Source organism: Mustela putorius, unplaced genomic scaffold, assembly GCF_011764305.1.
Source record: "Mustela putorius furo isolate JIRA1106 unplaced genomic scaffold, ASM1176430v1.1 tig00000224_pilon_pilon_pilon, whole genome shotgun sequence".
Lineage (NCBI taxonomy): Eukaryota > Metazoa > Chordata > Mammalia > Carnivora > Mustelidae > Mustela > Mustela putorius.
In genome coordinates this window covers 3,162,716-3,178,229 of record NW_025421321.1, presented here as the reverse complement: position 1 = coordinate 3,178,229, position 15,514 = coordinate 3,162,716, and the positions used below count along the sequence as shown (strand labels likewise).

The 15,514-nt window shown below is 37.3% G+C and overlaps 1 protein-coding gene across 1 annotated transcript; it reads left to right on the top strand.

Annotated features, from left to right (window-relative positions):
- The first annotated feature begins 826 nt into the window (after positions 1–826).
- On the top strand, positions 827–11,349 carry LOC101681752 (sulfotransferase 1C4). Its single transcript, XM_004764349.3, has 7 exons — positions 827–1,217; positions 3,889–4,014; positions 4,969–5,066; positions 5,573–5,699; positions 5,910–6,004; positions 8,771–8,951; positions 9,876–11,349. The coding sequence occupies exons 1-7, from the start codon at positions 1,049–1,051 to the stop codon at positions 9,989–9,991; spliced, it is 912 nt and encodes a 303-aa protein (XP_004764406.1). The 5' UTR covers positions 827–1,048; the 3' UTR covers positions 9,992–11,349.
- The last annotated feature ends 4,165 nt before the right edge of the window (positions 11,350–15,514 follow it).

Sequence of the window (15,514 nt, the reverse complement as noted above, 5' to 3'; positions counted from 1 at the left end):
AGGAAAGCTAGGTGGGTGACCTATAATATTTAGTAGTTAAAACTAAAAGGAGAGGGGCCTGGGTCGGTCAGTGGGTTAAGCATCCAACTTTCGATTTCAGTTCAGGTCATGGTCTCAAGGTCCTGAGATCTCTGCATGCTGCAGGGAGTCTGCCTGAGATTCTCTCCCTCTGCCCCTTCCCCACTCATGTGCACGTGCTCACTCTATTTTTCTCTATATAAAATAAATCTTTTAAAAAAAAATTTTTTTAAAGGGCCTTGTTCGAGAGATGGCCAGCAGAGAAGAAGTAATGGTTGAAATAGGAGAAGAAAATTCAAGAGGTAACCAGAAACAGTTCCAAGGAAAAAGCAAAGAGTTGTCTTCAACTCTTTTGCTTTAAATGAGACATGCCTGTTTTGATACAGACACTGTACAGCCTACAAAAGGAAGACAACCTTCTGTAATAGAGGATATTTTATTTTACTCTTAAAAATAACAACACTGATCCTTCCAGATATTTGTCCGATTCAAATCAAAGACCTTCTTGCCAGAAGCCGACAAATTTCCCTTCAGCATTTCAGGGAAGTTATTCTATATTGCAGTCTGATTCCATGAGCAAATTCTCTGTAACTTTTTAATTAGCTTAAAATTAACAGAAGAAACAATGAATATCTGTGAATTATTTTACGAACACAAAGATGAAAAACATAAACAACACAGCACTAACTCCTGTTAAACTGACACAGAAGAGCAGGACTGAACATGAACATGACCCCGCAGCCAGGATTTGGGAGGGCCTCTGGTATTACGTCATAGCCTGGCTGGGAGGAGCACTGGAGCTTATTAAGAAAACGCCTCAGTACAAAGGCCTAAACAGTAGTTCCGAGCTTCCTGGAACTTGGGCCCGCAAACCTGTAGCTGCTTTCCCCTTTGAGGGCTAGCCATCCCCAGGCTGTACAGGAAGAACTTGCAGTCTGCTTTGCATTGTCTGTTCAATAAATAGACTTCAGCTTTGTGCTGATTGAGCAGTAACATTTTTTCTGGAGCAGGACTCTCATTTCTGACACTAATGGCCTTAAACAAAACAAAGAATGATACATTTGATGGAACAGAACGCTTAACTGTCGACTATGTCAAGGGGATTCTGCAACCCACACCTACCTGTGACTCGTGGGACCAGATCTGGAACTTCCAAGCCAAGTCCGATGATCTGCTTATTGCCACCTATCCTAAAGCAGGTAGGTGGAAGGACGGGGGTGGTGAAGAAGAGAATTAGGAAGGTGAGTGGGGAAAATATTAGTAGTGAAATAAAGAAACTGATCTGGGTTGGAAAATTGTTTACCGGACAGAGTGATATGGCTAAGTCAAAACACTTGTGGAAACTGAAACTACAGAAAAAAATACTAAAATAATGAATAAAATTTTAAGAATTTAACTCTTCTTACAATGTACATATTTTTTTACCTTCCCAGGAGTGACTTAAACAGCCAAGAAGTAACGGACTAGATTGTTGATTTGTTTGCTCCCAATGCAGGCTCTTAGAGCAGATCCTGTTTAAAAAAAAAAAAAACAAGCAAAAAAAACCTGCTGCTTTGTCTGTGTGTAAGCTGCAAAGGGGATTTCCCCAAAAGGTGAAGAATTAGGGGCGCTTTGCTCCTACAATGCTGATTTCACCTCAGCAGCCTCCAGAAGCCCTCAAAATCTCCCAATTCAAGGTCTAAGAATTACTCTTTTGATTTCTATCTTCCTTTGTGGTATGTTTTGAACCTATTTCCTTGTTTCAGTAATCAGTTTAACAAAAGTTGCTACAGAAGTTAGACTTCTTAAGTCCAGCCACTGTATCAGAAAAATTTTAGGATGACCAGGGAGAAATAGTTCTCTGCAGATATTTGTGCATATCTGCATGTATTCTAAAAACATACTATTCAATTCACAGCCAGATTGCATATACATTTGGTCTTTGCAAAACCAAGCTCCCTGTCAATAACTCCGCATACACACACAGATGTTCATATTGAAACATATACTTGTGCACACACACCAAAAAATCTAAACCTAAACATTTTCTTAGATTGTATGTTCAAACCTCTTTTGAGTCTTTAATGATCCTGATAAAAGACTCTGCCAGCAGAAGGCAGCTTTAGACTCTCATTTATCCATCACTTTCATATTGTTCTTAATTTTCTAATCTTACTCATCAGGAGCCTGTTCAGGATTAAACTTTCCTAATGTGAATGTAAAAGTCGTCACTGGTGAGAATCACATCTCACAGTTTTAATTTTGTCCACAATTCTACTTTGTCATCACTTCAGTACATGGTTACGTCATTTAAGTATAATATTTAAAAATTAATCTTTTCTCCACCTGCCAAATGTGAGCAGTAAGACTTGGTTTGTTTAAAGTTTTCATGGGTTAGAATTAATAGGACTTGAATGATCCAAACAACACACTCAAAAAAAAAAAAAAAAAACTTCTTGCCAGCTAATGTAACCTTTAGTCATCACTGAAACCTTACCCATTAATAAAGGTTATATTTATTAATGGGAAGAAGAAATAAGCATAGATGAAAAATGTGGTTTATACCTAAATTTTTAAAAGAATAATTAAATACTCTGGGAATGAGCCAAGAGAAAAATATATTCTAAAATCACTGACTTCTAGAGGATGAATTGAGAAGTCATTCCACTCATCTCCAAACTTCTAGCAACATGTCAGCCTGCCCCAAAGTCAGCTAACTCTAAATAGCTGTAAATTCAGTGAATACATCAAATCAGTGTAAACAGCTCTCTCTTTGATTAGATAGCTAAAGAAATATTAGTCCTTTACCCTGCTATGAAAGAGTTGGTGCCAGAAATTCTTAGAGACCTAACTCGTCTAGGATATAAAAAGTAATTTTTTCATTGTTCCCTGACTTACGCCCTCCCTGTAGACCTAAAAGCACTGAACTTACTGTATGAGAAAAGGAAACTGTAATGAGGGCTGGTGTCATAGACTGCAGGAAGGTAAGCCCAGATCCAGGATTCAGAGAACCATACTAAAATTGTCAACTCTCTTCCCAACATAGATTTGTCAAAATAACTAGTACAACAGTTCTTCATCAAAGTATGAAGATTCAGTTGGTAGGAACTATATTAGTCTAGAATCAGGCAGCACACAGAAACTGAGGCTGGAGAAAGAGGCCCATCTTCCAGTAGCTTCTCCGGTTCAAGAACTAGGCAGCAAAATATGGTACGGCCTATGCAAAACGTCTACCTGTTGGAGCTACCATTAGTGTCACTACCTCGAGAAGAATGACCTCACCACTCTTCCACTTTCCAATGCATTTCATTAGCAGTATCTAAATAGTATTCAAAATCTTCGCAGTAAAGAAGTCTAGGGAATACACTTTTTAACCTTCTAGTCCCTGAGATAATGGAAAAATTGAGAAAAAGTTGAAAATGGAATCTAAGTACTAATGATTAATATCAAGCCCAGGTACTAATCATTCATTTGTTCATGCAATCAACACATATTAAATACCTCCTATGTGGTACTTGGGAAACAGTCTGAAACAGTCTGAAAACCACATAGTGATTACTTTCCAGGAGATTATAATCAAGTGAGAAAGACCTTTCATTCTGTCTTTCTTAGAACAATGCAGCTACATCAATTGGGTAACAATCCAAATTAATGGTTATGACAGGCAAGAAAGTGAACTATTTACCAATATAATATCCACTCCAAATTGCAGCCTTTGTATAAAAATTCACATTGTGATAACACAAGACATAAATAAAAAATGATGTTTTCTAAATTTCAGTATAAACCTAGCTTTAAAATTCAGAGAGGTGTTCTCACAAGTATAATCATATTTTAAGAAATGTAATACACTAAATGTCTATGCATCTTCATCTTTACAAATGGAATAAGGAACAACATGGACTCAGGAGATAGTGGACTTAATACAAAATGAAGGAGATATTGAGAAAAGTCAACGAGCACCTACTCATATACGAATTCCTTTCATCGAATGGATACTCCCATCCGTAGGATCTGGTAAGTTTCGAATAGCCACACTTGACTAAGGCCTAAATAAACACCTAAGATTTTTTTTTTAATTTAATTTTATTTTTTTTTAATTTTTTATAAACATATATTTTTATCCCCAGGAGTAAAGGTCTGTGAATTGCCAGGTTTACACACTTAACAGCACTCACCTTAGCACATACCCTCGAAGGGGGATGTGAGGTTATGAGCACCTAGGATTTTTACTACCACATAGCCCTCTCAAAATTCTGGGCATTCAAGCTGAAAAGTTTAATAGAAAAGACATAAGAATTAATACAACCACCTTGAAAAACTAGAAAAAATTAAATTCTAGGCATTCAAACAATTACTAATGAATTCTGTGACTTTGCATTTTTTTTTTAACTATGTCTGGCCATTTTTGTACTCCAGACATTTTCTAATGGAGTTACTGCTAATACAAAAGTAAGTTAAGTTTTTATTCTCCATTAGAAATTAATTTTATTCCTTGGGTGCCTGGGTAGCTCAGTGGATTAAGCCTCTGCCTTCGGCTCAGGTCATGATCTCAGGGTCCCGCATCAGGCTGTCTGCTCAGCGGGGAGCCTGCTTCCCTCTCTCTCTGTGTGTGCCTCTCTGCCTACTTGTGATCTCTCTCTGTCAAATAAATAAATAAAATCTTTTTTAAAAAAAGAAATTAATTTTATTCCATAAGGGTGAGCCCAAGTGAGATAATTTCATGGTGGAAGAGTATAAATTTTTATATTCTTATTTACCTAGTTTCTTGTTTGTTATGGTTAAAAACTGTTCCAGATCTTTAAAAAATCATCCATAGGCTAGAAATGTTCTCTCAGATCAAACTTACAGTTATAATGATTTCACAGGTGACTTGAATTGTTCAATTGTTCCTAAAATAGGAACAATTGAAGCAGCAAGATTTTGAAGCAAATACAAATGGTGGAAAGTGATCAAAAATCAATTTTACAGGTTTGGACCAAGCTAATGAAATGCCCTCACCACGGACCCTGAAAACACATCTTCCCATCCAGCTGCTGCCACCATCCTTCATAGAAAAAAACTGTAAGGTAAAAAGAAAAAGGAATTCACAGTTTACTCCTTAGAGTGGTCTTCAGTTTCCTTTTAAATCACTTTACTTGTTGGAGCACCTGGGTGTCTCAGTCAGCTAAGCATCTGACTCTTGGTTTCAGCTCAGGTTATGATCTCAGGGCATTTAGATCAAGCTCCACATTGGGAGCTCCATGCTCAGTGTGGAGTCTGCTTAAGATTCTCTTCCTTTCCCTCTGCCCCTCACCTCTCTTTCTCTCTTTCTCTCAGAAACAAATGAATAAAAAAATCTTTTTTTAAAAACCACTTCACTTATTAAAGAAGAGAGTCTATCTCTTCACAATAATCAATATGCAAATTGATCTGATTCCTTCCCAAGTCCGGCAAAGACCATGATCACAAGAACACCACATCAGAAAATCTCATCTGTATGGAATGTAGCCAGTTGAACATAATTTGTGTGGGCAATAACTACATATAAGTCTAATCCTACTTTTGCTTTTTTCCCTCCCCTTGCCATTCCTAGATCATCTATGTAGCAAGAAATCCAAAGGACAATATGGTATCTTATTACCATTTCCAAAGAATGAATAAAGCCCTTCCTGCTCCAGGAACCTGGGAAGAGTATTTTGAGAGTTTTCTGGCTGGGAAGGGTAAGAGAATTCAGCTTTTGTTTCTTCCTTTTCTCAAAATCCTCACTCTAAAAGGAAAGAATCATTTCCTTAGACCAGCCAGGGCTCTGCTTGCTTTACTGTGAAGAAATCATCAGTATATTCTCCCTCTCTTTAGGAACTCTCTTTTCAGTGGAATATTTGTTTGTTGGGCTTCTGTGATTCATTACCATTTTTCATCCCTCTTTGCAGTGTGCTGGGGTTCTTGGCATGACCATGTGAAAGGATGGTGGAAAGCCAAAGACCAACATCGCATTCTCTACCTCTTCTATGAGGACCTGAAGAAGGTGAGGGGCAATGCTTTAATGGACCATAAGACATTTAGGTCATAATGTGTACACCACACTGGGGACTCACAGATTGAAACAAGAAATAGATAATACTGCATTTCATTGGCTGCTGCTATCCATTCCTCAAAGCACACATGGCATATCATGAGTTTGTGTATCACATAGTTTCATCTCCAATTCCTGGTGCTCCCCAGAGCATATCCCATATGGTACACCTTTTCCAGATAAGCAAAATATGAGTGGTACCTTTTTTCCCCTTTCATGTCTATTCTAAAATTCTGTTTAGAAAGAAAAACATTTTCTAGTACATTTTGGGTTTTTTCATTAGTACGTGAGAAACATCATAATCTCAAGAAATGATTTAAGAAATTAGAGTGTAATGGAAAATACTAATGATTTAGATTCAAAATTCTTGAATTCAAGTTCTGGCTTTACCACCTACTGGCAAGTATTCTTGCTGAGGACACTTAACATCATAGAGACTTACTTAGATTCCCTAATTGCAAAAACTAGATAGTAACATATAGTCTTCCAAGATCTACAATGAGGGCTAAATAAGATGATGTTCATGGGAGCTACTATATAATGATATAGTATCATTATACTATATAGCATATATAGTATATATACTAATATACTATCATTATGGTATAAATGATAATATGCTAAATACTATCTGTGACTTAACTAAATACAAAGATCTACAAAAATTATAGTCTTTGTTCTTCAATTTATCACTGGAAGTCTTGGTACTCAAAAGATGCTTCACAGATTAGCTGCATGGGGCTCTAAGAGACTACATCAGGCCTCTTAAGTCAGAATGTGCACTTTATAAGATGCCCAGGGGATTTGTGGGCACATTAGTTTAGACACACAACTCCTAAGTTCAGTCACTGTTGGGCCTCATCGAGTTGTTTCTACAGAATATCAAAAGAGTAAAACAATAATTTTTCTATTTTTTTAGTTGAGATATAACAGACATTTAACACTGTATTAGTTACAGGTACAACATGATTTAGTAACTGTATTTATTATGACATGAGCACCACAAGTCCAGCTGACATCTATCACCAACACACAGTTACGAAATTTTTTTCTTGTGATGAGAATTTTTAAGATCTATTTTCTTAGCATCTGTCAAATATACAATACAGTATTATTGACCATAGTCACCATGCTGTACATTACATCCCAAGGATATACCTATTTCATAACTGGAAGTTTGTACCTTTTGACCACCTTCACCTATTTTGCCCACCCCCCACTCCCCACTTCTGGCAACGTCAACGGTTCTAACGGTTTTTTCAAACAGAAAATGTTGGACATATCCCTATTTTAGTGCTGAGAGTTATCTACTCACAGAATTCTAAATTTAGATATTCAGTTAAGAAATATTATGGCAGGGAGTTGTATGCTATAAGGGGAGAGTTTCCCTTTCATGGGTAGATATGACAAACTGGGGAAGCCACAGAAGGAAGGGTGCTATTAAACTCAGAATAAGAAAACTCCATGTAGGTGATACTTGTCTATCATATGTATCATAGCAGTGTGAAAGTAAGGCTATGTCACCAGGAATGACAGTCTTTTAACAAGGTGCATCCTGATGTATTATGAATTCCAGGAAGAAATTTTATTGAACTGGTAGTTCTAACCTCAGAGTCCCTAGAGCCCTTTTAAGTATTTCTGTCATCATGTTCTGGAATGTGCCCAGAATGTGCCTAGTCACTCAAAGCACAATATTCTCACCACTGATTCCTAGGCTGATTCCTAGTCTATGTGAGGCTAAATAAATTAAGTACTACTTTTGACATCCAAGCTTTTAAAGCAGAAGACACAGTTGTCAGCCTAAACCTTTCACGTGCACTCCCCTAACACTCCTTCCAGAGATAGGGACTTCCCATAGCCACAGCTTCCCAGGGTGGTGTGTCCCTCTGATGAGGAAACATTGGAATTGAGCTCCTCTCAGGAATGCGTAAACACCTGGATATGCTGGGTAGTAGACTTACTAGCCATTGGTGCCTCTTGACTACCTCATGGGTGCAAAATAGTCAGCTATCATTCTTTTCCTACCACTTATTGCCATGACTGAGATGGTCTGGGATATTTCTATCCATGTCAGAAACAGGAGAGAGCCTCCTTAAATTGTCTGACCCTATGCTTCTACAATGACTTTCTTCTTATCATCGGTCTATGGACTCTCCCTGTAAGACATCTAACAGACCAAGACTCCTCCCATAACTGACTTGCATAGGACACTTGGGCATAACTCTTAGTGAAGCATTCTCCATGCACGACATGTTATTTTATAGTAAATGTTTCACTAATACCACTCAGTTTTTGTTTACATGTTAGAGAGAGAAAAGCTTAGTAATTCCACTTAATAAAAAAGAGAACAGTGTAGGTCCTCATGTTAAATTGAGTACTTGTGAGAGATTTTTTTTTTCAGATTTTATTTATTTATTTGAGAGAGAGAGATTGCATGAGAGCAAGGGGGATGGGCAGAGGGTGAAGGAAAAAATCTCAAACAGACTCCACACAGCATGGAGCTCAACATGGGACTCAGTCTCACAACCCTGAGACCATGACCTGAGCCAAAATCAAAAGTTAGCTGCTTAACTGACTGAGTCACCCAGGTACCCCTAAGATTTTTGTTTAAATTTTAACTCATGACATGTTGCCGATTACTGTTATTAATTCATTTCAATATTTTTAAACCAATTCTATTATATAAAATCTTCACTTTTCTTTTGACTCTCATCATAGAATCCAAAGCATGAAATTCAGAAGTTGGCAGAATTTATTGGGAAAAACCTAGATGATGAAGTTCTAGATAAAATTGTCCTTCACACTTCATTTGATGTTATGAAGCAGAATCCAATGGCAAACTATTCATCAATTCCTACTACAATTATGAACCACTCTGTTTCTCCATTCATGAGAAAAGGTATTTTTTTTTTTGTCATAATCCTAAAGAATTGTCCAATCTTTCACAGATTTGAGGGAGTTTTCTGTGGCTAAGAAAAATAAGATCTATAGTAAATGATTGTGAAAAAAGAAGTAGAAAACCAGGAATGAAATGAAAACAATTGGAGAGTGAGGTGTGGTGTGTACATCCAATTCCTTATCCTCCCTTTCTCTCCAGAGATCTGGCTGATAAGGTGAAAACACTGAATTAAGTCAGTTGGGGCAAAGAATCCATTTTATAATGGGTTTATAAGGGCTCTATGCTATCAGATTTATTCATTCAAAAATACTTACTGAGGGGCTAATATGTGTCAGACACTGTTCTAGGTAATGCTCAGAGCAGCAAAAAAAAAAAAAAAAAAACACAGAAATTTCTTCCCTCATGAATGTTATATTATAGCCACAAACAAAATAAACAATTATACCCAGGATAACAGATGATGGTAAGCACTAATGGGGAAGAAAAAAAATCTGTGGAAAGGATTGCAATTGGAGAATTTGGGGAGTCTACATTTTTGGTTTTCTTCCTCAAAACTCTATCTTGAATTCTCCCACATACAAGACCCTCTCAGTGGGCCTATAAATGGAAACTACAGGCATAAGCACCTACCACACTTTGATGTCCAAAGAGGGCAGGAGAAAAAGACAAGAAATCCCCACAGGCTTGCTGTTTTAATTGTGGTAGTTTTATTTCCCCCATTAATGTCCATCAGTAGATAATGGGCTCTCCCTCTCCCACAAATCAGATAAAAAATTCTTCTTCCCTTCAGAATGAAATTGATAGGTTAGTATCAGAAATGTTTTGTCCAATATTGCACTCCTTGAAGGGTAGAGTAAAACAATTCACACAGAAACAGGAGAGTTGAGAAATGTAAACTGACTCTCTCCCACATGACAATTTCAGGGACAGTGGGAGACTGGAAGAATCACTTTACTGTTGCTCAGAATGAGAGATTTAATGAAGACTACGAGAAGAAAATGGCGGATACCAATATAACTTTCCACTTCCAGTTCTCGTAAAAAAGAAAAGAACCAAAAATTTTTTTAGTCTATTACCAACTTATTGGTAATAATCAATAAAACCTTATTACCCAGACCACATGATACTGGATTCAAGTTCTCAGACTAGTTGTTTATTGTGTCTGCTTTTGTTCACTCTAAAAAAATTAGGGATAAAGATAGCAGAGATTGGAGACAAGGCAGAGAGTTGGAGTTACTAGTTACAATCTGGAGTTACAAACTAGTAACTGGAATTACTAGTTACAATCATGGCATCATTGTTGATTATCATTATATTTGAGTTTGCTATAGATCATGTGTTTGTTGACGTACTAAAAGTGCTTCATTCCTGATATTAAAAAAAAAAAAAAAACTAATGTTTTCAAAGTGTTGGTTCAGACTAATTTTTCAATGCATCATAAAAATATATAGATAGTGACTATTTCCCCTAGAAATTTCATGGTAGTCAAGTAACCATCAAGTGACTCTGTTTCTCCATGAAACATTACAATTCACCTCAGTATTCTTACTATAATACATCTATCCCTATCTCTTATCATACCCTTTATACTTAAGTCTCTTTCTCACTCCAGCCAATGCTATGATTGAGTCTTGGAGTCATATCTTGACTGACCTCCTTCCAATGCATCCACAGCAATATCTGTCAGTTTTACCTGCTTGAAGTGTCATTTGTATGGCTACCCTTCTAGTTCAGAAAACTTTTACTTCTTGTCCATACTAGTATAAGCTTTCTAACTCATATCTCTGTTTCTTCCACATCTACCAGGGTTACTTTCTTAAAACAAGATTTTGATTATATTTCTCTTTGGCTCTAAATATATCAGTAATTCTTAATTTTTACTGCCTGAAGATAAATCCCTTACTTTTTAGCTGTCAATTCAAAGGCAACTATGTTGATATGATATGGTGGATATCATCTTCCAAACCACTTTCCTAGCTTAATTTCACCTTCTAAACCACCTCCATACTTCAGCAAATAAGCCTACTCACTGAGCTTTGATCACATCTTGCCAGTTCCTATTCTACTAGGTTTTTTTTTTTTCCACCAAATTTCATCTGAAATTTCCTTTCTTTTCTATCTACCTGTCCAAAACGTGGAATATGCTTCAATGACCAGTGTAAGTGGTTCATTCATCCTGAAAATACTGAGAGCTGAAGGGAGCATTTGCTTTCCTTTTTTTTTATTGTGTTCAGTTAGCCAGCATATAGTATATCATTAGTTTTTTATGTAGTGCTCAACGATTCATTAGCTGTGTATAACACCTAGTGCTCATTACAACACAAACGTGATTTCTGAAGTCCTCTACACTTGGTATAATTATTTTGTGATTAAGATTAAAGTAATTATATATCTTGTATGCGTATATGGTCTCTTGTATGTTTATTAAAATTTTCATTTGTTTTTTTCTCCAAGATAGAAACATTGTTGTATATTTCATTGCACACCAAACAAAATACGACAAGCACAAAAATAAGTAACTGAAAGAATATAGCAGTCAAGGAAATTCTAAAAAGCTAACTTTTTATATTTTAAGTAGTCCCTATAATAGCTATCATTTATAGCTATTGTCCAATATACTAGCTACTAGCTAAATATGGCTATTTAAATTAATTAAAACTAAATAAAATTCAGTTATTGGTTTTTACTAGTTAAATTTCAAGTGCACAGTAACCACACATGGCTAGTAGCTATTACTTGGGCATTATACAACATTTCTATCATCAGAGAAAGTTTTATTGGATAAGACATTTTATTTTTACAACCATCCTTTGAATATGGCATTATTATCCCAAAAAGAAAACTAAAACTCAAGTTCAGAGGTATGGGATGCCTGGGTGGCTCAGTCAGTTTAAGTGTCTGCCTTCAGCCCAGCTCATGATCCCAGGGTCCTGGGATCAAGTTCCACATCAGGCTCCTTGCTCAGCAGAAGCCCTGCTTCTCCCTCTGCCTGCTATAGCCTTGGTCTGTGCTCTTTCTCTAATAAATAAATAAAAATTTTAAAAATAAATAAATAAATTTCAGAGATATTAGTTAACTCAAATAAGAAATATTGGCATTTAGCTTCGAACACCATGGTTCCAAAATCTGCCTTTTTAACTGATTAAAATAGAGCCTCTCTCTTCCTTTCCTGAGACAGTCTCCTCACAGGTTCATCATGATCACCACTAACTAAAGGCTGCCCAACTCAGACCCTGATCCAAAACCCAACCAGACTGGCATCAAACTGTCAGCCATTCCCCATCATGATCAAGTGAAGCTTAACAATAGTCTACTGAATAGCTTTCCCACTGTCTACATGCTCTGAAGTAGACAGAGTCCTAAGCCAACAATAGCCTCCCACTTGGTATCCACTTCATGTGTCCAGTCTGAAATCTCTCCTTCTATGCCTTTATATCTCTAAGGTTCCCCCTGAAATGGAGTAAAATTTTTGCAGGCCCTTATCTGAATACAGTGCTTTCTGTGGCTGTGTTCAGCTCTCCCTCACATATCACCAATCCTCCAGGACACCAAAATCCACGCCCTGCCCTGCTGCCTAACAGACAACTCAGGGGAAGCGTGCTTGTGCTCAGCCCATTGCTCTTAGACATTTCACCTTAGACTCAAATTTCTACCTCTTACTTGCCTTCAAACTACCTATGTAATCTTGACCAGGAAACCCAATCTATATATTTTGGTTACTTAGCCATATCCCCAAACAAACCAACTTAAACTCACCTTAACTTGGCCTCTCCCCTTTTGTCTTTCAAAACTAGTGATTAGCATATTATATTCCAGATCTAGTCAGCATTATTTCCATTTCAGCAGAAAATTACAATACAGTACTTAGGCTTTGTAATCCTTCTGATATATAGAATCTACCAATGGAATGCACATTCTATGTTCTTTTGTTATGTTTTGTTTTGTTTGCGGGGGAGAGAGTGTGGGAGAAGGACACAGGGAGAGAAAGAATCTTAAGCAGACTCCACACCCAGTGTGAGGTTTGAGCTCACAATCCTGAGATCATGACCTGAGCCAAAATCAAGAGCTGAACACTTAGCCAGTGGATCCACCCAGCCACCCCACACATTCTGTTTTAGCACGTGAGCAATAACCTTTAACTACTGTGGAGGAAGTTTAGGTTTGAATCAAAAAAATATTAAAGGAGAAAGGCAAGATGGTGGAGAAGTAGCAGACTGAAATGACATCAAGTCACAGGAGTTCAACCAGATAGCTATCAAACCATTCTGAACACCTACAAACTCAACAGGAGATCAAAGAGAAGAAGAGCAACAATTCTAGGAACAGAAAATCAACCATTTTATGAAAAGTAGAATGTGCAGAGAAATGAATCTGAGGTGATCAGAAGATAGACTGTGGGGAAGGGCCTGGCTCCTGGAAAGTGGTGGAGCAAGAGAGCACAAAATCCAAACTTTAAGAAGTCTGCTCCACAGAGGGACATCACTCCAGAGGCCAAGTGGGGGTAGAGCCCCCCCAAGGACACTGTGGTCTTAGGTCCCATGGGGTCATGAAAGATCGGGGGTGTCTGAGTGTGGGAGAGCTCCCAGGTACCAGAGTGTGGAAGCTGACTACAGAGACAGAGCCAAGGAGAGGTCTCAGCTCAGGGTTACTGTAAACTATGTTATGCAACACAGTTGGACCACTGCTCTTTGAGCAGGACCCCACAAGTGGCAGATTCAGGGAGACTCACCTTCCTCTTATGGAAGCAGGAATCTGCTGGGTTTCGAGACTCCAGGCAAGGCTGTGCATCAGATATAGAAATGCTCAGTCACAGGCCAGATGAGCCCAGAGCACAGCCAGAGACCAGGGAGGTGGAAGTGATTGACCCATTCTCTCCAAGGGCACACTTGGGGTCCCAAGCTCTCAGCTCCTCCAGGCTGGAGATTGGGAGGCCGCCATTTTCATTCCCAGCCTCCAGAGCTCTATGGAAAGCATTCAGGGAAGTCCCAAGAATGAATCTGAGCAGATTACTTAGCCCCACCCCTGGCAAAGGCACTGCAATTCTGCCTCGGGAAAAGACATTTGAGAATCACTAAAACATGACCTTCCTCCAGAAGATCAGCAAGAACATCCAGCCAAGACCAAGCTCACTGATCAAGGAGAACAGCAGAATTCCAGAGGACGAGAAAGCAAAGCATGGAATTCATGGCTTTCTCCCCATGATTCTTTAGTCCTGCAAAGTTAATTGAATTTTTTAAATTTTATTTTATTCTTATTCTATTTTTTTAACTTTTTCTCTTTCCTTTTTTAACATTTTTAGTTAGTTTATCTTAATAATACCTTTCTAAAAAAGTCTTTTAAACCTTCATTATTAGAATCATAGTTCATCCTCCATTGTATCTAACTTTATTTTTTGTATACACATAGAGTTTTTTCTTCTAAAAAAAAATTTTGAGATGTGATTTCTTCTAATAGATCAAAATATAGCCTAAATCTAGCACAGGGCTTTCTTCTAGTCCCCAGCCTCAGCAAATTCTCTCCACATTCTTTTTTTTTTCTTTTTTCAACCAGCTTATTGTACCAATTCCTTTCTTAGAATTTTTTAAAACTTTCATCATTACACTCATATTCCATCCCTTCACCATGTTTGCCCTTATTTTTGTGTATATATATATATATTTTTTTATTTCTTTAAAATTGTGGGAGGTAGTTTCTTCTAAGAGGCCAAAATATACCCAAAATCAAGTGGGTGACTCTGTTTTATTCACCAGTCTAAAATATATATGTGTTTTACTTTTTTAATTTTTTTAAACTTCTTTTTAACACCTTTCTTCTTCCCCTTTCCCCAAATTTGTGTCCCTTCTGATTTGGTTAGCATACATTTTTCTGGGGTCTTTGCCACCCTTTTAGCATTTTATTCACTTCTTCATATATTCTTATCTGGATAAAATAACAAGGCGAAAAAACTCACCACAAAAAAAAAAAAAAAAGAACAAGAGACAGTACTGAAAGCTAAGAACCTGAACAATACAGACATTGGTAATATGTCAGATCTAGAGTTCAGAATGATGATTCTTAAGGTGCTAGCTGAACTCAAAAATGGCATGGAAGATATTAGATAAACCCTGCCTGGAGAAATAAAAGCCCTTTCTGGAGAAATAAAAGAACTAAAATCTAATCAAGCTGAAATTTTTAAAAAAGCTATTAATGAGGTGCAATAAAAAATGGAGGCTCTTACTGCTAGGATAAATGAGGCAGAAGAGAGAATTAGTGATATAGAAGACCAAATGACAGAGAATAAAGAAGCCAAACAAAAGAGAGACAAACAACTACTGGACCATGAGGAGAGAATTCCAGAGATAAGTGATACCATAAGATGAAACAACATTAGAATTGGAAATCCAGAAGAAGAAGAAAGAGAGAGGGGAGCAGAAGGTATATTGGAGAGAATTATAGTAGAGAATTTCCCAAATATGGCAAAGGGAACAAGCATCAAAATCCATGAGGCACAGAGAACTCCCCTCAAAATCAATAAAAATAGGGCCTCGCCCCATAATCTAATAGTAAAATTTAAAAGTCTTAGT

Coding starts and splice junctions, on each gene's coding strand:
- LOC101681752 (XM_004764349.3), top strand. CDS start 1,049: ATGGCCTTAAACAAAACAAAGAATGATACATTTGATGGAACAGAACGC. Junction 4,015..4,968: donor ACTCCCATCCGTAGGATCTG/GTAAGTTTCGAA, acceptor TCAATTTTACAG/GTTTGGACCAAGCTAATGAA. Junction 6,005..8,770: donor TCTATGAGGACCTGAAGAAG/GTGAGGGGCAAT, acceptor CTCTCATCATAG/AATCCAAAGCATGAAATTCA.